Source organism: Ochlerotatus camptorhynchus, unplaced genomic scaffold (genome assembly GCF_037179485.1).
Source record: "Ochlerotatus camptorhynchus isolate MF236.1 unplaced genomic scaffold, CSIRO-AGI_Acam_v1.1 ptg000124l, whole genome shotgun sequence".
In the NCBI taxonomy this organism is placed as follows: Eukaryota; Metazoa; Arthropoda; class Insecta; order Diptera; family Culicidae; genus Ochlerotatus; species Ochlerotatus camptorhynchus.
In genome coordinates, this window is record NW_027040614.1 from 3,205,992 (window position 1) to 3,233,323 (window position 27,332).

Genomic DNA, 27,332 nt, shown 5'->3' on the forward strand with positions numbered 1-27,332 from the left:
GGGCGTTGAATAGGACACAAAAATCATGGCTACTATGTCACACTGCATATTACAGTGTTGCCTACAGAGCAGCTGCTTGATCATGTCATAAGTTTACCAATCTCTTAAATAAATAATAACTTTCTCCTGTCTCGTTTTACATAGAAACGATCTTCGGTAAAGTTGTAGCTGAGGAAATTTTCTATATAAATGGCTATCGAACTGTTTCGCAGCTCAATATTGAAAAAGACTAGAGGACAATGAACAAAAAGTTGAGCTTTCCCATATTAATTTACATGTAAACTTCAAATGACTTGTGCGAAGTCTGTTTCTAACCAAATGAGTTGTATGTTTGGGAGGCTAATCAGGATCCGATTTGAAACCATTTAAGCACTGTGGAGTGAAAAAGTCAAATTTTGCATCAGTCTAGTGCATATACCTACAGGCGTATATTATGTGCGAAGTAAAAGGTTAGTAACTTTCTGTACAGAAGTCGAATGGATTTCAATTGCAAAAAATGTTCTGAATAGTTTTCTCAATCTAAATCCCTGGTTTGGTCAAAATTGAACTGTTTTTTATTTGTATTTTTAACAAACAAATGAATAGTTTAATTTCGTTGGAAAATTAAAAATTCTTCTGCAAATCCAGATCATAACCAAATTCGTTTAAATTTGGCACAGTTTTTGGGGTCCTCAATATACTATGTTTACTCAATATAGGTTATGTTTACGCAGCTTATTGTTTTTTTTTTGACTTATTAAAACATAATGTTTGGCTTATTGTATCCAAAGCCATCTACTATAGCTAAATAAACTTGGCCCGGACAACAGCTACCACTATTGCAGCTGCAATCAAACCGTTCAGCACTCGAACCATCATCGCCGTATTACAACCATCGTTGTAGCAAATGTCGCACTGGTCCCTGGAATTTTCACAATCACGTTTCTTTTCGGCACCAAGCTCCGAAACGCATCCTCGCTCGGTGACAATTCTGCGCTCGTTTCTAATAAGATAACAGCCACGATTGGCGTACTCCACGATCCCATCACATTTCTCCACCCGATAGGATGCATTGGGACCGTCACAGTTACTTTCACAGATTGCACACTGTTGAGTGCGCTGATTTTCGTTGTTACAACCTGCTTCGGCACACTCTTCAATCGATATCACTGAGCATGCACTTTGGCCCTGTTCCGATGAGCAACCTCGAACGATGCTAGTATCATCCTGTCTGCACGTGAAGCATCCGGTTTCAACATCCGTAGGACACTGCTCGGCCGAGTCCGATTGGAAGGCCCACGCACAAGCGACATCCATTGATTCCTTGCACCTAATGCAGGCCAATGATGACGTGATGGTCGTAGTTTCTACGCTGTTGACAGTTGAAGTGCTTGCCTTGCTTGTTGAAGTGCCCTCTTCGGTTGTTATGGAACTGTCTTCAGTTGATGTGCTTGTACTTTCCGGAGCTTCCGTAGTACTTTGATCGGGTTGATTTTCGCCATTGCAACCTGTTTCATGGCAGGGAGTGCATAACGCTCCAGTACAAGTCGTTTTTAGTTCGGATATGCATCCACGAGATACCGTTGAACCATCATCTGAAATAGCAGTGAAGCAACCATCGTCTTCAACATATTTTGCGCAAATTTCAGGACTTCCAAGCATCGTCTCACAGTCGTCGCAGCGATAGCACTTGATTCTGTCCGATGGAAAGATGTCTTTATTGCAGACGGATTCATAGCAAGTTTCATGTTTGTTTCCATAACTGGAACAAAGCTTTTCAAAGCCTTTTAGGCAACCGCGTGAAACAATTCCCTCTTTTGAAACGTACGATATGCAAGCTACATCTTCGCACAACTCCCTGGCGTCTACTTCATTGCCACAGTCCTTTCCTTCGCACTCAATACAGCTGATGATGGCTGAATTTGTTGAAACCAGATTGCATCCATCACAGCTGCAGAGTTTACAACTTTCCTCCAGATCAGAACATTCAGCGAAAGCTCGTCGACAACCTTTCTTAATTATTTCACCATTCATCAAAAGGCTGTAGCATTGATCTGGGCTGCCAAGATTAAGTGTTCCCACACATAGCTCCGGTTCTGATTTATCATGACACTCTCGTGCACCACTGCACTGCATACAGGAAAGCGAACTATTGAATTCGTACGGATGATCATTACAACTGGAGCTATTGCATGTTAAACAGGTTTCGGTGCATTCAAGATCCGTGTCCATTAGGCAACCTCGGTGGATCGAGTCCCCTGGAAGTAAATAGGTCGTATTTGAGTTCAATGAAGTCGGCCACTATTACAAATAAAAAAAGCAGATCCTTACCAATAACGTACGTATAGCAGGATTCATCCGGACTGTATTTCGAACAAGCAACTGGTCGATCGGTTGGTGTTAGATAGTTGCATTCTTCACACTGATAGCATAGGATACGGTCCTCAGGAAATGCTGCATTGTTACACATGGATTCGTGGCATTCGTAGCAGGTAGCATCGCCTTGTTCACAGGCAGTTGTTTCAGTGCTGCATCCTTTGTGCGTGAAGCCTTCATCTGTAAATTATATGCGATTTAAAATGGACTTCCGGTGTATCGCATAATATAGTAATGCACTGATTGACACAGAAAGCTCTCAATTGATAACTGTGAACACTGGTGTGCACAGGGTGTGGCAAGGTGTGGCAATTGCCCCCTCTTTTATAAATAAGATTTTTATTTTCACATTTTCAAAATAAGAATATAAAATAACTTGATTTCTTGATAACTTGATTTGAAGGTAAAATAACTTCATTTCATAATATAAGGGCACTGAAAACCTTTCATTGCGTCAATTCATTTGAGATGGTGCGTGAAAATTGCACCACAAAGGTGCATGAAGGGACAAACTTCAATGAAATTTTTTGGTCAAAAAATTGCACCTGGTGTATTTTTTTTTTCAAGGTGGTTTATTTAGGGTTAAAAGAAGATGGTAAATTTAAGGTTGAAAAAATTTACCTTCGTGGTGGTAAATCGAAGAAAAAGCTTTTCACTAAATATTTTGTTGAGTGTCCAGCCCCTTGCACTCATCAAGTCCACTAACCGCGATCGTCGCGCATTCTCGAACTCGTACATTCAGACGTTTGCCTACCGATCAAGCCGGTTGGTGTTGGTGGCATGAGATACTTTGTGACTTTTGTGGATGACTGGAGCCACTTTGTGATGGTGTTTTTAATGAAAACAAAAGGCGAAGTGTACGAGTGCTTCCAGCAATATGTCGCGCTGGTATCGGCAAAGTTCGGTTGTAAGATTTCGCGTTTGCGGTCTGATAACGGGGGAGAATATAAAAACCGCCTGTTCATGCAGTTTTGTAACCGAAGTGGAGTCCAGATCGAGTGGACGGTAGCACATACCCCGGAACAGAACGGCGTTTCCGAGCGCATGAACCGCTCTCTCGTCGAGCGCGCTCGGGCCATGCTGGAAGACTCCGGCGTGAACAACTGCTTCTGGGGTTATGCCGTACAGACTGCAGCCTATCTTCTGAACCGTAGCCTCTCGAGCGCAATCGATCCCGATATGACTCCATACCAGCTGTGGGAAGGATCAAAGCCGGACGTCCAGAAACTTCGAGTCTTCGGTTGCTTCGTGTTCGTCCACATTTCAAAAGAGCAACGAGGTAAGTTGGACGCTAAATCTTGGAAAGGGCTATTCCTAGGCTATGCTCACAACGGCTATAGAGTGTGGCACCCAACGAAGCGGCAGACTATGCACGTTCGTGACGTCGATTACTCCGGGATGTGGCGGTGAGCGAGATGTTCTCTCCATTGCTGCGACCGATGATGAACAATCCGAATTGGTTGAACAGGCACCGGATGCAATATTGGACGTTCCGGATACGGACGAGCAGGACGGTGGTTCCAGAGTGGAATCGGTGTCCGAGTACGAGAGCTTCTTCAAAGAAGACCACACTGGAGCAGAATCGGAATCCGGTTCGAAAAACGATGGCTAGCACGATCCAGTGGAACCCATCAGCTCCGGTCGACCAGTGCGTGAGCGGAAACCACCGATGTGGCAAACTGACTATGATATGGAGTATGCGCTGAGCGCCACAGAATACGTCGAGGATTTGCCAAGGACGCTGGCCGAAGCGAAAGCACGGCAGGACTGGCTGAAGTGGGAAGCTGCGGTAAACGAAGAAATAGAAGCCCACACGAAGAACGAAACTTGGACTTTGATCAAGCTGCCAGGAGATAGAAAGCCGATCACTAGACGCTGGGTTTTCAAGATAAAGCCTGGTCTGAACGGGGAACCGGATCGCTATAGAGCACGGCTAGTGGCCAGAGGTTTCGACCAAAAGTTCGGTTTCGATTATAGTGAAACATATTCTCCGGTCGCCAAACTCGACACTTTGCGTTCTGTCTTGGCGATTGCTTGTCGGGACAAAATGGTGGTGCATCAAATGGATGTTTGTACCGCCTTCTTGAACGGGTCGCTCACTGAGGAGATTTTCATGACGCAACCGGAAGGGTTCACAAAAGGAAAGAACCTAGTCTGCCGTTTGCCAAAATCCCTCTATGGCCTTAAACAGGCATCTCGTGCCTGGAACAGTCGATTTCACAACTTCGTGATGAACCATCTTGGCTTCAAGCAAAGCGCCAACGACCAGTGCTTGTACACCCGCGGATCCGGAGCGATTAGGATGATTATGGTTCTTTACGTGGACGACATACTGATTGCCGGAGCGTCACTGAAAGCAGTCCAGATGGTGAAGGACTGTCTCTCAAAGGAATTCGAGATGAAGGACATAGCGTGAAATCAAGTGCTTTCTGGGACTGCAAATTAACTACAATCGGGCTGGCGGTGTTATGAAGATAACTCAGCGACACTATCTGGAGAACGTCCTGAAACGTTTTAAAATGGAGGACTGCAAGCCGTGCTCAACGCCCATCGAGAACCGCCTGAAGCTGCCGAAAGGGAACGAGCAGAATCGAACCGCGAGCCGTTCAGGGAACTAGTTGGTTGCTTGTCATACGCAGCCCTAACCACTGGAACGGATCTGACAGCGGCAGTGAACTTCTATAGCCAGTTGCAGAGCTGCCCCAGTGATGAGCACTGGACTCATCTGAAAAGGATACTACGATACGTCAAGGGGTCGCTCGATTTCGGCCTGGTCTACCGTGCGGATAAAGCAGCGCCGCTGCTGGAGGTCTTTTCGGATGCCGACTAGGCAAACGACTCCTCTGATCATCGTTCCGTGAGCGGTGGTGTGTTTAAACAGTCAGCTGGCTCACCAAGAAGCAACAAACCGTCGCTCTCTCATCGACTGAGGCAGAGCTGACAGCCCTCTGCATGGTGGCCTGCCACGAGATGTGGATGAGCCGTCTTCTGCACGATTTGGGATACAGGAGCAAGGAACCGATCTGCGTTTACGAAGATAATCAGTCTGCTATGAGGATCGATCGCAGAGGAATCGAAGGCCTTCGGACGGGTCAAACACATCGACGTAAAGTTCCACTTCCTGCGGGACTTGATAAAGAATGGTTGCATCACTCTCAAGTTCCTACCGTCCGTCAAACAACCTGCGGACATGATGACAAAAGGGTTATCGGTTGCATCATTTCGACGTCATCGTGCCGGGATTGGCCTGGTAGACTGCAGTGGCTGAGCAGGGATGTTGAGTGTCCAGTCCCTTGCAATCAACAAGTCCACTAACCCAGTGGGTTATGTTGCCCCCATCGAAAGGTTACACCACTGTCTAGATAAATAACAAAGACAACAACACTTCCGCTTTTCATTCCATGTTACTCTCTTCATGAATAAATACGTTTTTCTTTGAACTAGTTATTTCTGTCGGTCTCGTTGGTTTTTCCTTGTGTGGTCATCCGAAAACCCACTTTATATTTCTGGTGTAAAAATATCATCAAGGTGCATGGTGCATGGAGGGACTAATCAAAATGAATAACTCTGGTGGAAAAATTGAATCACGCTAAAAATTTGGAGGTGCACATTGTCGGTTTACACAACCGTGTAACACCGATGCCATTTCGAAAAGTATGTTTTCACCCAGTGCATAATCCCCAAACATTGATGTATCGTTTACACAACACCCATACAAGCACACTCACACACTTTGCTATGTATCACAGAGAAATAGAAATATACGTTATTCAGTAATCGTCACTCAGTGGAGATAGTTTATCCCTTTATTTGCTCCGTTATAACCATTGCCCTGCAACACACATTTAACTAAAAATTTCTGGTGGAAAGTTCGCAACACTGTGGTGAATGTAGAAGCAAAGTTTATTCATTTTTCTGGTGCGTTATTTGCATCGTTCTGATGAATGCAAGCTTCATTGAAAATTTATGGTGGAAAACCTGCACCATTCTGGTTCATGAAGAGGCAAAACCTAACTGACAATTTTAGGTGCACCGTTCTGGTGAATGGAAGACCATGATTTATTGAAAAATTTTGATAAATGTAATGGTGGAAAACTTGCACTGATATGGTAAATGAAGGTACAAGCTTTATGCTGGTGGAAAATCTGCACTGTTCTGGTGAACGGATGGGCAAACTTTTCGGAAAAATTTTGTTCTTAAATTTGCATTCTTCTGCTGAATAGAGAAACAAATTTTAATAATAATTTCTGGTGTAAAATTTGCACCATTCTGATGATTGGAGGGAAGCTACTTTACTGAAAATTGATGATGAAAAATCCAAAAATAGGGGCAAGCTTTATTTGGTGGAAAACTTACAACATTCTGATGATAGGTGAAGCCAGCTATATTAAAAATGTCTGGTAGAAAATGGAGAAAGGAAATCTGAACGAATCAGAAGATTGGAGAAGCTATTTTTATTGAACATTAACGGTGGAAAATTTACACCATTCTGGAAAATTTCTGGTGTAAGATTTGCAACAATCTACTACATGGAGAGGCAAGCTGAATTGAAAATTCCTGATGTAAAAATTGCACAGTTCTGGTGAATGTAGAGCCAAGCTTTATTGAACATTTCTGGTAGAAAAACTACAACGTTTTGGTGAATGGACGGACAAACTTAAACTTGACTTCCGAGAAGAAATTCAAGGGTATTGAATTCTGAGGACTGTTCCAAAAGAAAATATTTCTGGAGATGATTCCATGATTATTCTGCGAATAATTTCTAGTGAATCCTGCAGATAGTTCCAAGATAATTTCGAAAAGAATACCGAGAAAATCATATGTTGAGTGAAATTCCAAAGGGATTTTAATCAAAATTTCAAGCAAATTCCGAGGATAATTTCTAGCTCATTCCGGGAAAAATTTCTGTAATTCTAAAGGAATTTCAGTTCCAGTGTTTTGAGAAAAAAAAACATGAAGAGTTCTAAGTATATTTCCAGTGGACTTCTGAAATGAATTTCAAAAGAGCTCTTAGAAGAGTTCTAAAAATCCGAGAAGAATCTCAAGGATATTGAATTCTGTTCCAAAGGATTTCTGGGGAGTAATTCTGCAAATAATTTCTAGTGAATCCTGCTAATAGTTCCAAGATAATTCCTAAAAGAATACCGAGAAAATTAAATTTTGAGTGAAATTCCAAAGGGATTTGAGGAAAAAATTTCAAGGGAGTACCGATAATTTCTATCTCATATCGGGAATAATTTCTGGATAATACTGAGGGAGTTCTTCTGAAACTTTAAGGGAATTTCAGTTCCAAGGTGTTCTGAGTAAAAGTTAAGAAGAGTTCTAAAAATAATTCCATAGGACTTCTGAGAAGAATTTCAAAGAGTTCTAAAAATTTCGAAAAGACCCTCAAGGAATTCTGAGATAGCTTTTGGATTCCCTAATAGAAAAGTGGGTATTAGTTTGCCATTGAACTTTGGTCTATTGTTGTCTTACTAAGAATTTGTCTAAGAATCTTCTCTGAAAATTTCAAGTAATTTGTTACCGTGGTTAAAAAGTTACAGCTGTTTATGTGCGTTGCAATAAATTCGGGATTGTCCTTTATATCATGTTAAAACATGTCGAAAGCTCGGCATAATTTCCTTTCACCCCGACTGGCGGTACTCTGGGACAGGGTTGACATGCTCAATCCTTCGCACAAGTCGTAATTCCGTTGACAATCCTGTACTCGCTTGTAAAAATAGTTTTTTGCGCTTTTGTTCCAATCGTTATATATTTTTTAAACCTTTAAAATTATCCTATTAGCCTTGGAATGTACCGTATGCGGGATAATATTTGCACCATCGTACAAATAAGGTTCCCGTTTCACCGTAGTAGGCTGTGTATAAAAGAAAATGATTTACTTAGTTTGACAGTTGCACCATAACGAAGTGGCAGCGTATTCGTGATTTGTCCCACGCGCAAATGTCGCAAAAAGACATTTCCATCGCCGTGGAACTGTCCCGGTGGACCGTCAAAAGGGTTTTAGACCGAGAAAAGAAAGGACAACTATCCACGAAAGTGGGCACAGGTCGTCCGAGGTCAGCTCGGGTTTCGAGGGTTATCGCTGCTATCAAAAGGAAGATTCGGGTGAATCCAGTGCGTTCAATAAGGAAAATGGCAAAGGAACACGGGATCAGTGAATTTACGGCACGGAAGATTGTAATGGAAGATTGTGGGGCTAGTTGCGGGGCGAAGTCGAAGGCCCGTAAAAAAACTCACATGATTACCAACCGCATCCGAGAGCTACGAGTCGAACGATGCAAGAAAATCTTGAACTTCCTTGAGCGAAAAAATCCGGTAATCCTGTTCACCGACGAGAGCATGTTTACCGTCGATCCCGTATCAAATTCTAGAACCGACCGGTATATTATTTCTCTTCCGGTAAAAGACGTGGCCGACGAGCACAAGAACGTGTATCTGACCAAGCATCCTGCTAGCTTTATGGTGTTTGGATTGGTGGCTTCCCATGGCAAAAAAAATGGACCCGGTGTTCATTCCAGAAGGCGACAAGGTCAACACGGAGGTCTACATCGGGATTTTAAGTAAGTATGTTCTTCCGTGGATCAAAGAACAGTACGGTCCGAAGCCAAATGTTGTATTTCAACAAGATGGGGCTCCGTGTCACACCTCGAACCGCACTCAGAAGTGGTTGCAGGAACATATTCCGTTCTGGGCAAAGGATATGTGGCCGCCATGCAGCCCCGATCTTAATCCGCTGGATTACTCAATATGGCGCGTCATGAAGGCAAAGGCCTGTTCTAAACGCCACCCGAGTACAGCAAGCCTCCGACAAACATTGACTCGTACCTGGAGAGAAATGGATCCAGACCACATTATTAGAACCTGCCGTGCATTCCGGAAGCGTGTGCAGGCCGTTATTGCAGCAAGTGGAAACTCGATCGATGATTAACATAGTTTAATACTCGGAGACACATCCCCTCTTTGAATAAATAAAAAAAAACTCGAAAAACGAAATTTTTGAGAATTTTTTTAAAATTTTGACATGGTGCAAACATTATTATCACGCATACGGTAGGTCAAAATTTGAAAAAAAAATTAGAGCTACAATTTTCGCTGAAAATAACCAAGTTCTACGAACTCGGAACGATAATAGTAAAGTTTAACTACGACAGCATATAAGGGCTTACAAAACCTTGAAATAGTCAAAAATAACTGTAACGATGCCTTCAAAATATACAAAAACGTACTGCACAAAATTTCAGAAAGGTAACTGAATAAAAGATGATACCAGTACCTTGAAGAATATATTTTCTTTGGTTCATATTTTTAAGCTGTAAAGAAGAGCATGACGCAAAACATTATTACAACGATTCCGACAGGTTTAAGAAATTGGGAGAAAGCGACCGAGTTGCCGGGCAAACACAATCGCAGTGATACCCATGTTGGTAGTATGGAAGCGTGGAAAATTTCAAAACCAGGAAGGGTATCGACGAAGAACTGGACCATCAAAAAACAGCTATGATTGCTGCTAGTGAGGCAAAGCGGCTACAAAATCGCTGTATAATGGTAAAGGTGGCCGACCACTTCTTGGACATTTGGAAAAAGCGGAAAGTGTACCACCCAGTTGGTTGCTAACTACAATCATGTGCTGGAAAAACACTTGGCGAAAGGTACCAAAAATTGCTAGAACACAAGTAACCGTATTCAAAATGACATGATTACGTCGTTGCACAATGAAGTGTTGCGGAACATTGCGAAAAACTTGCGAGGAAAACCAGTGGCAATAATTGCAGATGAGACGAGCAATTGTGGCCACCACGAGCAGTTGGTGATTGTCATCAGGTATATTGATAATGATGCGATTAAATTGCCAATTTTCATTGGCTGTCTGAAAGCAGTTTGCATTGAAGAAGATGAACCACCGCCGAAGCAAAAAATAAATAAAATTAGCTAAATTGAGCAGTAGGGAAACAGTGGTGGGTGGACAGCAAATGCCCTCCTTAACAAGATTCCTGTGCACGCTAGTGACTGTGGAAGCGAGAACACTAAGTTGAGAGCACTTATAAGCTTGTGTAAGATCGTTACACTAAGGAAGTAGAAGCATGAATGCCTTCTCGAAGGAGCGTTCGTTCTTTCTGGATAGACTCGTAACGGATACAAAGATACCTAAGGTATCCTAAGACACCATGGATGTTCCTGACACAAAATACATCAGATGAAATTGACTTCTCGAACTTACCATCAACGTAGCTTACACATCTGCGCCCTTCACATATGTCCAGCATGTCCGGGGAAACAGGCTTCATCCATTCACCGCATTCCGGATTTGTCGAAGAGTCACACGAAACACAGTTGAAAATATCTCCATTACAATCATTTTGACTGCACAGCCTGCACAATCCTTCACGACTGTTCGCGCAGTCCTTCTTAATCTCACTGTCTTCATCCAAATCGCTGAGACAGCCCTTTAAAACCATATCCCCATCCGTGTACTCGTAGCAAGAATCCTGTCTGCCGAGAAGTATCTGCTCGGAGCATTGCTGCCCAGCAACCATCCCGCGGCATGTTTCACCTTCACAGGTAACGCACGAAAGCGAATTCGATTGGTACGCTTTGTGGTCATTGCATCCCACAGTTGAACATTTTACACACTCATCTTCACACGTTTCTTCCTCAATGCTCGATAAGCAATCCCTCTCGACCCATGTGGAATTCTCAAAGCGCGTGTAGCATTCGTCGTTGGGCTTGTACAGCGCACATGCCTTGACAAGCCCCGGAATGGGATTGAGGCACTCTGGTTTGGAACCCTGGCAAACATGACACCGCTGATGATCTTCCGGGAGGATTTTGTCGTTGCACAGTTTACCTTGACAGGTGTCGCACTGTGAAGTATTTTCGCATGCGCCGGGGAAATCTTCGACGCAACCTCGTTTGGTGTAGCCATCGGCATCTACTAGAGTCAAGCATTCCGTTTGGCATTCGAATTGATATTGGGAAGTAGATACCAGCTCGGAGCAATCGTTGTCCTCGTCTGAGTTGCACTTATAGCATAATGTCGCTCCAAGGTTGCAATCGTTTTCAGAACAAATTCGGCATGTAGCATTTCCTGCCAAGCAGTCCTCGTACCATGCATTGTCCATAGGTAGCTCGGAGAAGCAACCCTTTTCGATTATCAGGTCTAGGAAATATAGCGTATAGCACTGATCTGATCGTCCCAGAAGTTGATCCACTGTACACATTGTGCCAAATGCTTGCCCTTCACATGCACTGTTGCTCGGGCATTTAATGCAGGAAAGTTGGTTTGCTTGCACCGTATCCTGGCTATTGCAGTGTTTATCGTGGCAGGATACACAGGGTTCGCTATCGCATACGGAAGCTAACTTATCATTAGAGCAACCTCGTGTGACCGTGAACTTGTCTTCAGCGTATGTGTAACAGAATTGGTCTTCGTCGTAGACTAGACATGGTTTCGAGTCGGAAGGCTGCAGCTCTGATGCTTGACATCCGTCTCCGTCGCACTGGTAACAAGAGATACGATTTTCAGGTAGGAGCTGTACGTTGCAATCGTGATCTTTGCATTGCTTACAAAGTGGATCTTCGGAGCATATACCTTCCCGATCAGTGGAACATCCCCGGTGTAGATGCCCGTCGTCGTCCACGTAGGTAACACAAACTTCGTTGGCTTTACAGTAAGTGAAGTCGGTTGGATTCGTGATACATTCAATACCTTCGTTATAAGTTGAACAACTGAAACAGGACAGATCGGGAGTATTGCAGTAGTCTTCATCACAGAGCTCGCAAAAGGTTTGAGTGTTGTAGCAATCGCTTTCAAGGTCTTCTGGAATTCCGTCACTTAGGCAGCCTTTGAACAATACAACGTTGGCTACGGAAAAAGTTACGCAGAGATTAATGAGTAAATCTTCATTGTTTCTACACTGCTCTGCTGGCGTGTAGTTGGAGCATTTATTTCCGAAACATGAAGAACACAGCAACGGATTGGGTTGAACTTCGTGAGTATTGCAGTCTTCGTCGTCACAAATAAAGCAATTTATGTTTTCATTGCAAGAGTTGAACCCAGAGTCCGATACGCAACCACGATCAATGTTTCGGGTCTTGAGATTTTGGACAGTGTAGCATCCTTTGAAAGATTGAATGGAGGAGCAGCTTTTTGGTGACAAGTCCTGGAGTTCGGTGCAATTATCGCATTGGTAACATGATTTGCCTATAATATCCAAATTACACGCAGCTCCTGAACAAATTTCGTCCTCTTTGAGTTCCGCCCCGTTATGGTCACTGGTACAACCACGAATCACTTCTCCGTTATCCTTTTTGGTTGTAAAGCATTGATCTTCGGGATTCGCACAAAATATGGTTTCCACACCGTTCACCGTGGAACAATCCGTCATACACTCGAAGCACTCCGCAAGTTCTACAATGACAAATTATGTCGATTAAATGGAAGATTGTTTGACATGTCTGATGAATTTCACCTTCTGCATTGCACAAATTCTCCTCACATTGAAAACAGTGGTCTTCATCGTTATCACAGATGTCGGGTATTTTATCAATACATCCCAACTGCAGCACGCCCTGGTTTTGGTAGCGGAAACACTTCTTATTAGACTTATTACTGCTACATATCTCATTGCACATTTCATCGGAACACGAGGTTGCACAGATATCGTTGTTGTTACATTTGTCTTCGGCGCAATTATTTTCGCACAATTCAGGTTTTTCATTACAAAGGTTTGAATCGTTAATGCAAGCTCTCCTAACGTCGTTACCTGAAATTATGTTAAGATTTACTGAGCGGTCGAGGCTTGTGAACGATCATCTTACCAACAATATAAACCGCACAATTCAAGAACGTTTTGCAAGTCTTTGTGTCGTCATCTACGCAGTCTTCACCACCGGCCGCGCTACAGCTGTAACACTCCCACGGTTCAATCAAGTTACATCCTTCTTCTTCGCATCTATAACAAGCGTTTCCGCAATCTAGTTCTTCTTCAGACAGACATCCACGACTTGTGGTGTCGTTACCTGTTGACACTCAACCTATTTATATCAGAACATTTAACTGTACCTATCACCTTACCGTCAATCTTGTAATAGCATCCCAAGACATCATTCCGACTGCAATAATCAAGTTGCTCTGGACCAACAACATCGCAGTCCTCGGTACATTGATAGCATTTCATCGCTGCTTTCGGAAACAGTTTATCGTTGCTTGCAGGCTCCACGTTTTCTTGACAAAATTCATCATCACATATACGATCCTGAAACTTGCTGGAACATCCGCGTACCGTGTGGCCTTCGCCTGTCAAATCGCAAAAGTCATTATTTTTCTATGACATGTCTCTTGATCTTGATGACATTTTTATTTTCTATAATTATAATAACATGTTATAACCAGGGCTGGTAGATGTCATTTTCAATTTAAGATCTCACGCGCTATTTACCGAGATACTTTTGTCACTATCATCCATGAGCCCCTCGAAAACGGAATCAGCACTGCCAGAAATGACATTTGACTTCGATTTAGGTGGGCTACATCCCAATTAACGGGAGCCCACCACTACCACCACCATCGCGATAGTGTTTCGTAGTGTGCCATCATCCTACCTGAATCTGGTGCATGGAATGCAGAGCCGCAGATAAACGCGGACTGGACAGTACATATATACATACATTTATTTGTACAACATCACATTTAAGATTGTTGATTATCAATAGTACGCCATAATACCAACAATCAATACGAAACTAACGATTTTAAATTGGCTCACCACTTTAGTAGCCTATTGGTCCCAAGCAAACGATTAACGTACCCTATTCTAGTCGAAATTCTAGTACTACGCAATGTTTGTTTTGATTCGCTATGAAAGTTTGACAGTTAAAATGAGGGGTTATTGGTTTTTCCTATGTTTCGAGGGGTGATTCGACAAGCTTGGGACCGAAGTTAGTACCAGAGGTGAGCCAAAAAGTTGAGCTCGTTTCTTCGGGACCTACTTGTCTTAGAGTTACCTCTATGATCATACTGTAGCAATCTCTATAACCCCTCATTTTATCTGTCAAACTCTCATAGCGAATCAAAACAAACATTGCGTAGTACTAGTATTTCGACTAGAATTTACTTACTTAAGTGTCCTGAGCGCCATCCCTGGCGCAAAGGGCCAACGTGAAAGATCTCCATCCTGGGCGATTGTTTGCTTTCGCCTTGACCTGGGCCCAGGTCAAATTCCGGTCGACTTGCTTAATCTCCTTGTTTAGGCTTCGCCGCCATGAGCCCCTGGGTCTGCCTCTGCTGCGATGTCCGGCTGGATTCCAATCCAGCGCTTGTTTGCAGATTTCATTTCCGCTCTTCCGTAGAGTGTGGCCAACCCACCTCCACTTACGTTCCCGAATTTCTGTCGATATCGGCTTCTGGTGACACCGTCGATGGAGCTCGGCATTCGAAATCCAGTTGTGAGGCCACCAAGCACGAATTATATACCGCAGGCATCGGTTGATGAACACCTGCAGCTTCTGTGTGATCTCCGCTGATACGCACCATGTTTCGCTAGCGTACAGCAGTACAGATTTCACGTTAGAGTTGAAAATTCGGATCTTCGTGCGGAGACTAATCTGATTTGACTTCCAGATGTTTCGTAAACTCGCAAAAGCAGCCCTTGCCTTCTTGATCCGTGCACCTATGTCACTCTTGGTTCCGCCGTCCGACGCTATCTGGCTGCTAAGATATTTGAAACTTTCAACCTTCTCCACTTCCTGACCAGCTACCGTAAAATTGGATGGATTTCCCGTGTTGATATCCAACGATTTAGTCTTGCTGACGTTGATGTTGAGACCTGCCGCTGAGGAGCGTTCGGCGAGATCGTCGAGCTTACTCTGCATGTCAGAACGCCGTTGTGATACTAAAGCAACGTCATCCGCCAAATCTAGGTCGTTTAGATGCTCCATTGTAATAGGCTGCCAGAGCAACCCACGGTTCGGCACACGGTCGATCGCACCAACCATTATCTCGTCGATTACGATGAGGAACAGTAGCGGTGATAGAATACATCCTTGCCTCACTCCAGCGACTACCCGAATAGGGTCAGATAGGGCTCCGTTGTGCAGCACCCTGCACGTGAAAGCCTCATACTGAGCTTCGATGAGGTTGACGATTTTATCCGGAACTCCCTTGCGCCTTAGGGCGCCCCACAGGTTTTCGTGGTTGAGTCGGTCGAAAGCTTTTTCGTAGTCAATGAAAACCAAGTAAAGGGACTCTTGGAATTCGTTGACCTGCTCCAAGATTATGCGGAGCGAGACAATATGGTCCACACAGGATCTTCCAGCACGGAATCCCGCCTGCTGCCGTCGGAGAGTCGCGTCGATCTTCTCCTGTATCCGGTTGAGGATAACTTTGCATAGAACTTTGAGAACACAACACAGTAACATAATGCCACGCCAGTTATCGCATACAGTTGGGTCCCCCTTCTTTGGGACCTTCACTAAGACGCCCTGCATCCAGTCAGCCGGAAAAGTCGCGGTGTCCCAGATATTGCAGAATAGTTGATGCAACATTTGTGCAGATAGCCTGGGGTCAGCTTTGAGCATCTCTGCTGATATGCGATCGACCCCGGGAGCCTTGTTGGATTTCATGGTTCGGATAGCAGCTTCGATCTCCGGTAGGGATGGCGCCTCAGAATTGACGCGAGTGATGCGTCGCACTCTTGGCGGTTCATGCCGAGATGTTGATGGCTGGTTGACCGACGAAACTTGTAGAAGCTGTTCGAAGTGTTCAAACCAGCGTTTCAGCTGATCAGTGGGGTCGGTGAGCAACTGACCAGTCGCGTCCTTCACTGGCATCCTAGGATTCATCCTTGCTCCACTCAGGCGTCGTGAGATATCGTAGAGGAGACGGATATCGCCTGTTGCTGCGGCTTTCTCACCTTCATCGGCTAGGGAGTCCACCCACGCTCGCTTATCCCGCCTACACGAGCGCTTCACTTCCTTCTCGAGAGCCGAATACAGTTGGCGGGCCTGGTTCTTCGCTCCTCTGGTTCTCGCCCGCTCTATCGCGGCTTTTGCATTTCTCCGCTCCTCTATCTTCCTCCAGGTGTCATCCGTGATCCACTCCTTTCTCTGAGCGCGCAGCTCGCCCAGGTTGTTTTCACTCGTTTCAGTAAAGGCATCCTTGATCGCCGTCCATTGCTCTTCTACGCTGCCACCATCAGGAATATCCGCAGCTCTGGTCTCCAGTTCCTCGACGAATGACCTTTTTACTGCTGGATCTTCCAATCGGCGTGTGTTGAATCGCCGTCCGAGCCGCTCCTCCCGCCGCTGGACCCGCGCGATACGAAGGCGGATCTCTCCAACGAGGAGATGGTGGTCAGACGCGATGTCGGCACTGCGTTTGTTCCGAACGTCAAGAAGGCTCCTTCTCCATTTTCGGCTGATGCAGATGTGGTCGATTTGATTTTCGGTATGTCCATCACGGGAAACCCACGTGACTTTGTGCACTGGTCGATGGGGGAAGAGCGAACCCCCGATCACCATGTCGTTATTGCCACAAAACTCTGCCAACAGCTCACCGTTTTCGCTCATTTCGCCAAGACCATGGCGCCCCATGACACGCTCATAATCCGTGTTGTCGGAGCCGATCTTCGCATTGAAGTCGCCGATGTAGATCTTGATGTCACCTCTCGGAATTTTATCCACGACTGCATTCAGTTGACTGTAAAAGTTCTCTTTGTCCTGTAACTCGGCAGCATCGGTTGGCGCATAACATTGGATTATGGTTAGGTTACGAACCCGCGTTCTGAATCTGGCAACGATTATCCTCTCATTGATAGGTTCCCACTTGATGAGCGCCGCATTTGCTTGGGCGCTAAGCAGGAAACCAACTCCACGGTGGCGGGGAGCGTTTTCACCTCGAATACCAGAATAGAGTAGTACCTGTCCCGACGGCAGCTTGTGTTCTCCAAAGTTTGGCCAACGGACTTCGCTTAGTCCCAGGATTTCGAGCTTCATGCGTCGAGCCTCGCTGGCGAGTTGTGCCAGCTTCCCCTGTTGGGCTAGCGTTAGTACATTCCATGTTCCAATTCTTGTCCGTTGTTTTGCGCTAAAAGTCGTTGCCGTAATATCAGTCCGTGATCTTTCTCTATTGGTTTCTGTAACAGTTGTAAAGTTTCGGGGACAGTAGGTAGTTAGCCTAAGGTCTCCTATCCGCCGTGATGGGGCTGCCATCTTGGGTATAGCTTTCGGGGATAAGCATTTCTTGTTTCAGCCGCTGGATGCCAGGCAGACGCTGTTTGAGCCGCACCTCCATGGTGAACAGACGCTCAGGCCGTGTAGGCCGAACCCGCTAGGGGCCCCCTTCCCTGTCAGCATATGACCAAAGCTCCCACCGGGGTTGGTTACCCGATCTTCGCTAAGGTTGCTCATATCCCAGGAGACACCACGAGGAGGTAGGGATAGGAGTTACTGGGTAAGAGGCTAATGGACCACTAATGGGGTCTATTTTATCCTTCAAGTACTCGCGGTACTGGTGGTACGCATTACCCAGTCGTTTGCCCCGCTGGCCAATGGCCAGCGGTGATGAAAAGAATATGATACATTTACATCATCCCAATCATCGACTAGAATGGGGTACATTAATCGTTTGCTTGGGACCAATAGGCTAGTCAAGTAGTGAGCTAATTTAAAGTCGTCAGTTTCGTATTGATTGTTGATAATATTCGGTTTGCGGCTGCCGCTCTCCATCCTCGGTCATGCCCAATGCTCGCTAGATCACGCTCTACCTGGTCCGCCCATCGTGCTCTGTGCCCTCCACGCCTTCTTGTGCCAACCGGATCAGTAGCGAACACCAACTTTGCAGGGTTGTTGTCCGGCATTCTTGCAACATGCCCTGCCCACCGCATCCTTCCGGCTTTGGCCACCTTCTGAATGCTGGGTTCGCCGTAGAGTGCAGCGAGCTCGTGGTTCATTCTTCGCCGCCACTCACCGTTCTCCTGCACACCGCCGAAGATCGTCCTTAGCACACGTCGCTCGAAAACTCCGAGTGCTTGCAGGTCCTCCTCGAGCATAGTCCATGTCTCGTGTCCATAGAGGACCACCGGTCTTATTAGCGTTCTGTACATGGTACATTTGGTGCGGGGGTGAATCTTTTTTGACCGTAGTTTCTTCTGGAGCCCGTAGTAGGCACGACTTCCACTGATGATACGCCTTCGTATTTCACGACTCACATATTATTGTCAGCCGTCAGTAAGGATTCAAGGTAAACGTATTCCTCCACTACCCCGAAAGTATCCCCGTCTATCGTGACATTACTTCCTAAGACGAATCCTGTCACGTTCGGTTCCGCCTACTAGCATGTACTTTGTTTTTGACGCACTCACCACCAGTCCGACCTTTGCTGCTTCCTGTTTCAGGCGGGTGTATAGTTCTGTTTCAAATGTTCTTGCGATAATGTCCATGTCGTCCGTAAAGCACACAAATTGACCGGATTTCGTGAAAATCGTACCCCGGCTGTTGAGCCCGGCTCGTCGCATTACACCTTCTAGAGCGATGTTGAAGAGTAGGCATGAGAGTCCGTCGCCTTGTCGCAGTCCCCGGCGAGATTCGAATGAACTGGACAGTTCACCCGAAACCCTTACGCAGTTTTGCACACCGTCCATCATTGCTTTGATCAGTCTGATCAGCTTCCCAGGAAAGCCGTTCTCGTCCATGATTTTCCATAGCTCTGTGCGGTCAATACTTCCGCATGCCGCCTTAAAGTCGATGAACAAATGATGCGTTGGGACCTACTATTCACGGCATTTCTGGAGGATTTGCCGTACGGTGAAGATCTGGTCCGTTGTCGATCGGCCGTTAATGAAGCCGGCTTGATAACTTCCCACGAACTCGGTCATTTTAGGTGACAGACGACGGAAGATGATCTGGGATAGCACTTTGTAGGCGGCATTCAAAATGGTGGTCTGGTCGCTCTGAAGTTCTCACATTCCAAATGGTCGCCTTTCTTGTGAATGGGGCAGATTACTGTTGACTGTAATGTACCTTGGCGATATTACCATTATTACCTCGTCAACCGTTGCTATCCTTCTCCCCGTAAGATATTTGACAGTGACGGCGACAAAGCGAGCAGAAAGAAGAGTAGGTAGAAGAGTACAAATTTTTCATTCCACATGTAACCTTACACTAATAAAGACGCTATTAGTCAAGCCGCGTGTTGTTCACCTTTTTAATCAGTGCGCGTATTCCGAAGTTTCCCTAGCCGGTCGTCCACAGTTCGCCCGTCGGAATTCCCTGCATAACCTGTCCGCTCGAACCGGGTTCTGTCCCAACAGGTTATGGGCCCAGAGGATGGTTGAAAGGAAGTGAACTTTTATTGTTGGAAATTGCGTTCCAGTTCGGATTGGTGGCGTCCATTTTGCTTCTTGGCTGTTGGCTGCTCATGGACAAGGCATCTTGTGTGTGCTAGTGCGAATTGTTATTCGGCGCGAGTGTTGGTAGCAGCGACACTGTCGTGTGGGTTGTTTGGCTGTGTTCGTTTCATCTCGGCGCGTGTGACTGACTGGTTCGTTTTCGTTGCGAGAGCTTTTGTTTGCTTAGTCGGTGGAAAATACTTTCAGTGCGGGTGGAAGTTGTCGTGCGCGAGTGAATAGGAGCAAAAATGTCTGAGAACAAGTTTCTGTTCACACGTCTGTGTAATCAAAATTACCAAACATGGAAACAACGAATGGAGATGCTCCTGAAACGGGAAGATCTCTGGTCTGTAGTGGACGACCCAAAGCCAGAGCCAGTGACCCCAGCATGGAAAAGATCAGACCAAAAGTGCCACGCGACGATTGTGCTCTATCTAGAGGACAGCCAGATAAGTTTGGTTAAGGATGCCGAATCGGCGAAAGACGTGTGGGGGAAATTAAAAACCTACCACGAAAAGGCTACGATGACGTCGCGAGTTTCATTTCTGAAGAAAATCTGTAGCCTGAACTTGTGCGAAAGTGGCGATGTTGAAAAGCATCTAAGTGAATTGGAAGAACTGTTCGACCGACTCGCGTGTGCCGGACAAGCTCTGGAAGATCCGTTGAAAATCGCGATGATGCTCAGAAGTCTCCCGGACTCGTACAGTAGCCTGGTGACGGCTCTCGAAAGCCGACCGGAGGCTGACTTAACAATGCCGTTTGTTAAGCAAAAGTTGTTGGATGAGTACCAACGAAGATCGGAAAGAAGTGCAGATTCGGGAGAAAAAGTGATGAAAACGCAATTCAAGGGACAAAAGAAGAAAGTGTGTTACCACTGCCAGAAACCTGGACATTTCCGGAAGGATTGCCGATTGTTGCAACAGCAGCAGTCGAAGAAGAGCGAAGAAGTTCTGAAAAGTGGCAAGCAGCAAAAGAAGAAAAGTGATGCAAAGCAGGTCGCAGAGAGTGATACTCAGTTGTGTTTCACGGCAGCAAGCGTCCGGCATCGGAGTTGCTGGTATATCGACAGCGGCTGCTCAAGCCACATGTCGAATGACCGTTCGTTCTTTGTGAAACTGGATACAGACGTGAGAGTGGATGTGGTTCTGGCCGACAGTTCCACGACAAAATCCGATGGAATCGGTGAAGGATTTGTTAACTGTGTGAGTGGTGATGGACAAGTGAAGAAGATCCTCTTCAAGGACGTAATGTACATTCCAAAGCTGGACAGTGCTTTATTGTCGGTACGGAAGCTGACTCAAAAGGGTTTCCAAGTGAACTTTTTCTGGACCCTGCTGTGACATAGTGAGTGCGAGTGGTGAAAAAGTGGCTCTAGGTGAGTTGTACGGGTATCCTTTTCGTTTCGAAGACGGTGGAATACGTGAAGCTTAGTAAGGAGATTCGACACCTGCCGAACTGCCAACATACATGGCATCGGCGGTTTGGTCACCGTGATCCGGCGGCCGTTGAGATTAAAAAGGAGGAACTCGGCATTGGATTGCAGTTGCAGGACTGCGGTTTGAGACAAGTATGTGAACACTGTCTCGCAGGTAAATCCTCTCATATTCAATTTCCCCAAGCCTCGCAGAACAGAGCCACCAGCATTCTTGAGCTGATCCATACGGACGTTTGTGAACCCATGTCCACAGTGACGCCCGGCGGTGTCCGATATTTAATGACTTTGATCGACGACTACAGTCGATACACGGTCGTATGCTTGCTTCGACACAAGTCTGACGCTGCTGGATACATCAAGTGGTTTGTAGCCCAAGCGAAGACAAAATTTGGTAAGACACCTTGCGTTATCCGTTCTGATGGGGGAGGGGAGTATGTCAACTCGGAGCTCAAGACATTCTACGATCAAGAAGGTATCAAATCTCAATTAACAGCGGCATACTCCCCACAATAGAATGGCGTCGCCGAACGGAAGAACCGTTCGCTCCAGGAGATGGCGACGTGCATGCTCGCTGATGCAGGACTTGCTAAACGATTTTGGGGTGAGGCAGTAGTAACTGCTGCTTACCTTCAGAATAGGCTTCCCTCTCGTTCGATTGACAAAACGCCTTTTGAAAAGTGGTTTGGTAACAAACCCACTCTAAGCCATTTGCGGGTGTTTGGGAGCACTGCCTATGTGCATATCCCAGATTTAAAGAGGGTAAAATTGGATATTGGGCTACAAAATGGTGAGTTGACAACCTGGAAGGAGCGGAATACCTAGCCCTGGTGCTCACAAGTTCCTACTTCACGCCTCCTCGAGTCATATGATAACAAAAGACTACCAGCTGAAACATGGACATAGCTGGTTGGCGTAGCCTGGGCAATGTTGCCAGTCCGGCAATAGCAAAGTGAAGAGGTGCGACGCGAACACTGGCGCGGTAACCATAGTACGGTGATAGAGGAAATGCTTCACCAAACCTGAGCGTCTGCTCACCATGGAGGTGCAGCTCAAAACGGCGTCTGTTCTCCATGTTAGGAGCGGCTGATCACCGTCCTAGTGCCAGCGTGGGACTCTAAACAGAGCTGTGCACGATGGTCCCCCGGCGAGACAGGGGGTTGGGGCAGGCCCAACAAGCCGCCCTGGAAAAAAAAACAAAGTTGCAAATACCGAAGAAAGAAATACGGATCGGAACAATGGGCACAGACCTACGCGACGAAATAAGGACTACGATTGGAAACTCGGAACATGGAACTGCAAATCGCTCGGCTTCCCGGGTTGCGATAGGTTAATCTATGACGAACTTCAACCACGCAACTTCAAAGTCGTAGCACTGCAGGAACTTTGCTGGACGGGACAAAAGGTATGGAAAAGCGGGCATCGAGCGGTTACTTTCTACCAGAGCTGTGGCACCACCAACGAGCTGGGAACCGGCTTTGTAGTGCTGGGTAAGATGCGCCAACGCGTGATTGGTTGGCAGCCGATCAACGCGAGGATGTGCAAGTTGAGGATTAAGGGCCGTTTCTTCAACTACAGCATCATCAACGTGCACTGCCCACACGAAGGGAGACCCGACGACGAGAAAGAAGCGTTCTATGCGCAGCTGGAGCAGGTGTACGACGGCTGTTCGCAACGGGACGTCAAAATCGTCATCGGCGACATGAACGCTCAGGTAGGACGGGAGGCAATGTATAGACCGGCAAACGGGCCAAACAGCCTGCATGCCGTATCGAACGACAACGGCCAACGATGCGTGAACTTTGCAGCCTCCCGGGGTATGGTAGTTCGAAGTACCTTTTTCCCCCGCAAGGATATCCACAAAGCCACCTGGAGATCACCTGACCAACACACAGAAAACCAAATCGATCACGTTCTAATCGACGGGAAATTCTTCTCCGACATTATCAACGTCCGCACGTACCGCAGTGCGAACATAGATTCGGACCACTACCTAGTTGCAGTATGCATGCGCTCAAAACTCTCGACGGTGCATAACACACGTCGAAGTCGAACTCCACGACCCAACATTGAGCAACTACGGGACACCGGAGTTGCCCAGGACTACGCGCAGCAGCTGGAAGTTGCACTACCCACGGAAGAGCAGCTTGGCGCAGCTTCTCTTGAAGATGGCTGGAGGGACATCCGTTCAGCCATAGGTAGTACTGCTGCAGCGGCACTAGGTACTGCAATCCCTCACCGAAGAAATGACTGGTTTGACGGCGAATGCAAACTGTTAGTAGAGGAGAAGAATGCAGCACGGGCGAGAATGCTGCAACACCACACGAGATTGAATGTGGAGCGATACAGACAAGCGCGGAACAGACAAAACTCGGTTTTCCGAAGGAAGAAGCGTCAGCAGGAAGACCGAGATCGCGAGGCGATGGTAAATCTGTACCGCGTAAACGACACACGGCAGTTCTACGAGAAGCTAAATAGTTCGCGCAAAGGCTACGTGCCGCAAGCCGATATGTGCAAGGACTTGGACGGTAACCTTCTCACGAACGAGTGTGAGTTGATTGAGAGGTGGAAGCAGTACTATGACGAGCACCTCAACGGTGAAGCAGCAGAAAACGAAGGTGGCACGGCAACAGACCTTGGAGCACGCGCAGAAGACGACAGGCTACCGGCCTCTGATCTTCAAGAAGTTGAGGAGGAGATCGGTCGGCTGAAGAACAACAAAGCAACTGGTGTAGATCAACTACCAAGTGAGCTATTGAAATACGGTGGTGAAGCACTGGCTAGAGCGCTGCACTGGGTAATTGCCAAGATTTGGGAGGAGGAGATATTACCAGAGGAGTGGATGGAAGGTGTCGTATGCCCAATCTACAAAAAGGGCGACAAGTTGGATTGCTGCAACTACCGTGCGATCACACTGCTGAGCGCCGCCTACAAGGTACTCTCCCAAATTCTATGCCGCCGTCTGTCACCATATGCAAGAGAGTTCGTGGGGCAATACCAGGCGGGATTCATGGGTGCCCGCGCTACCACGGACCAAATTTTCGCGATTCGGCAGGTTCTGTTGTAACTTCAACTTTCCACCACATCTTGTAAAAATCAACCGTAACTACCTCCAGCAAAGGTCGTTTAAGGTATCGTTGAATGGTTGCAATTCAAACACCTTTTCCATCCCAGCAGGTGTTCCGCAAGGTAGCCTGTTGGGCCCTTTGCTATACAGCATCTACACTTCCGACATTCCTCCCTTGGGCAACGGTTGCGTGTTCTTCCTGTTCGCAGATGATACCGCTATAACCGTCAAGGGAAGGAAGCCTCGTGAAATAACAAACAAACTTCAACGATGCCTTGACGCCTTTGCTGATTATGCCAACATGTGGAAAATCAAAATCAATGCCTCCAAAACCCAATCAATAATGTTCCTCCATCGACAATCTCCCAAACTAAAACCGGCTCCCTCTTGTACTGCAATAATGGATGGCACAAGGGTTGAGTGGTCGACCGAAGTAACATATCTTGGTATGTTATTTGACGAGAAGCTCCTTTTCTGCTCGTACATAGATAGGGCAGTAGTTAAGTGTTCCAATCTAGTTAGGTGCTTGTATCCGCTTATTTGCCGCAGATCTCGTCTCTCTAGGGTGAACAAACTGGCTGTCTACAAACAAATCATTGCGCCTGCGATCTTCTACGAAGCTCCGGTGTGGTAATCATGTGCACAAACTCACAGGTACAAAATACAGGTAGCGCAGAACAGGGTATTAAGGTTGATCCTGGATCGTCCTTTCGATACCCGCATTTCCGACAAGAGGCTAACATTCCGAAAGTAGATTTTCAAATTAACGAAACTAGGAACAAATTTGTGCAGAAATGCAATACATCAGAACATGCTTTGATAAGCATTTTGTATATAGTAGGTTAGGTGCATATAGTAGTTGTAGATTAGTTGTAGCTGTAAATAGTAGCTTTAAGTAGTCTCCTTTTTCCAATTCAAAACAAATAAATACCACTAAGGTGGTCATACTTTATCAGGTCTGATAGGACTAGGAACCAGTAAATAATAATTAATTTTTTTTAAATAACTAAAGTTGATAAGACGCATCTGTGTCACTTGAAAATTCAATCATGTAAAGCAAACAAATACAAGAAATATAGATCATTCAGCCAAAAAAAAAATGTATAATTAATTAAGTTGACAGCTGGGTGAACAGCTGAATAAAGGTGGATTACCTTGGAAAACTGGCCTTTGAACAAATAGTTTAGATTTTGACGATTTTACGCCACCCCAAGTCATGACCGATCGAGTTCAAATTTTGCAGAAGGTCTTTTTTCGAGACAATAAACATTTGAAAAATTCGATACATGGTAACCGGAAAATACCCAATAATGACTACAAAGTAAGCATTTTTGCTTACTTACCATTTATGTGTAATTACAACTACAACAATAAGTAGTAAGCATTCATTTATGAATAACAAATACTCATATATCGGTAATGGGTAGTCCCAGTCTCCCTCGAAAATGCTTACTTTGTAGTCAATAACTTTAATATTGGGTATTTTGCGGTTACCGTGCACATCTCCCACTCCTACCTACCGTCCACAAACATCCTACATTTGTCTCCCATCGGACAAAGTTCGTACTGGATGTTGTCTTCTCCTGCAACGCATTCCACTCCGTCTCGAGAGTTGCACGACAAACAATGCATCTCGTTGCAGTGCAAACCGGTACACTTCTGACAAGACTCTTCATTCTGTTTACAAGCTTGATACTCCTCGGTTTGCTCATCCACCAGTTCATTTAGGCAACCTTTGACAAGCGTCCCTTTAGGCCCATGATACATGTAACACCCGCGGTAGAATGTTGCTTGATCGCATTCTTTTTTTGGCGGCACATTCCTGCATTCTTCCGCATTCGTGCAACTCACACATTTCGCTGCCGGCTCATCATTATTACATCCGTCCGAATCACAAATCAAACAATTTTCAAACTCAATGCAATCGTCGAATCCTTGATCCGTGTCGCAACCGCGATTCAACGTCGACCCATCCGAGGCATACTGTGTGAAACATCTTGTTGCATCCAGTGAATCGCAGTAGTCAATGTCTTGAATGATGTCCTGGTAGCACTGACGGTGCGTTGGGAATTCATCACCATTACAATAGGGCTCTGAGCATTCGTAGACGAGTTCCACGTATAAATTCGGGTCTGAACCCTCCGTACATTCACGGCTTGTTGCTTTGGAAGCATCTGAAATTAATAATAAGAGATGAATATGTTGCAGCTAACTAACTAATCAATCAATGCTTACGGTCATATGCAATAAAGCATGTGGAATTGTAGTCGGTACACTTTAAAGTATCTTGAGACTGTTCTAATGTTCGACAATCGTAACATACGTAGCAGGTTTGAAATTCTTAAAAAAATCACAATATTCGATGAATTTTCATTAACGTGGATGAACCTAGTCTTAACGAACCTCTTTGATTGCAATTGTCAGCATCACACTTTTTACAAACATTATTACCGCATTTTTCTGGCATATCTGGATCAGTAGTACATCCTAGCTGAAATTTTTCCTTACTTACTGAAAAGTGAAACCTATGATCAGCATTGTTTTTTTTTTATCAAATTAATATTCACCTTCGTAGCGATAGCAGTTCTCATCTGTAACCAATCCATGGAGTTGACAAGGTTGAGTGAATGACTGCGGATCGTTTAAGCAGTTTGCGTCATCTGGTCCGTTGTCGGAATTGCATACGACGCAGTGGGCCTTTCGGTTACAGTTGTACGATGTGCAAGTCTCAAAATCATCACTGTTCGTATAGATGTCATCCGAAGTGCAGCCACGACGGCCGTCTGCAAAGAAGCGTTGGTATAACTATTGATCACAATATATGCAGGTTCATTCTGAGTGGTAAATCACTTTTTAGGTTTATGGTTGTTATTAATGGATCATTTTAGATGGCTGAGTTTTGAACCCACCACAGCTTGCATTTGGCGCTACTGTATACGGACGATCCAATGTAAAATACTGTGGTAGCCACAGTACGGTGCTGTCAAAACTTCAGCATCTTCAATGATCCATTGATAATGACAAATTGGTCAAACATTTTTTGTTCCAAAATTGATGCATTGGCCCATTATTAGGGACATTTATGCCGACA

At 45.6% G+C, this 27,332-nt stretch overlaps 1 protein-coding gene across 1 annotated transcript in view; it reads right to left on the bottom strand.

Annotated features, from left to right (window-relative positions):
- Positions 1 to 639: 639 nt before the first annotated feature.
- Positions 640 to 27,332, bottom strand: part of LOC135699970 (uncharacterized) — a 58,855-nt gene continuing 32,162 nt past the window's right edge. Inside the window, exons 3-12 of the mRNA XM_065220294.1 lie at positions 26,809 to 27,024; positions 26,645 to 26,752; positions 26,477 to 26,581; positions 25,762 to 26,415; positions 13,433 to 13,654; positions 13,177 to 13,377; positions 12,828 to 13,121; positions 10,577 to 12,766; positions 2,311 to 2,535; positions 640 to 2,237 (exon numbers count right to left, since the gene is read on the bottom strand). Of these exons, the coding sequence (XP_065076366.1) occupies positions 784 to 2,237; positions 2,311 to 2,535; positions 10,577 to 12,766; positions 12,828 to 13,121; positions 13,177 to 13,377; positions 13,433 to 13,654; positions 25,762 to 26,415; positions 26,477 to 26,581; positions 26,645 to 26,752; positions 26,809 to 27,024 (5,669 nt within the window). The 3' untranslated portion in view covers positions 640 to 783. The remainder of the gene's footprint in view (positions 2,238 to 2,310; positions 2,536 to 10,576; positions 12,767 to 12,827; positions 13,122 to 13,176; positions 13,378 to 13,432; positions 13,655 to 25,761; positions 26,416 to 26,476; positions 26,582 to 26,644; positions 26,753 to 26,808; positions 27,025 to 27,332) is intronic.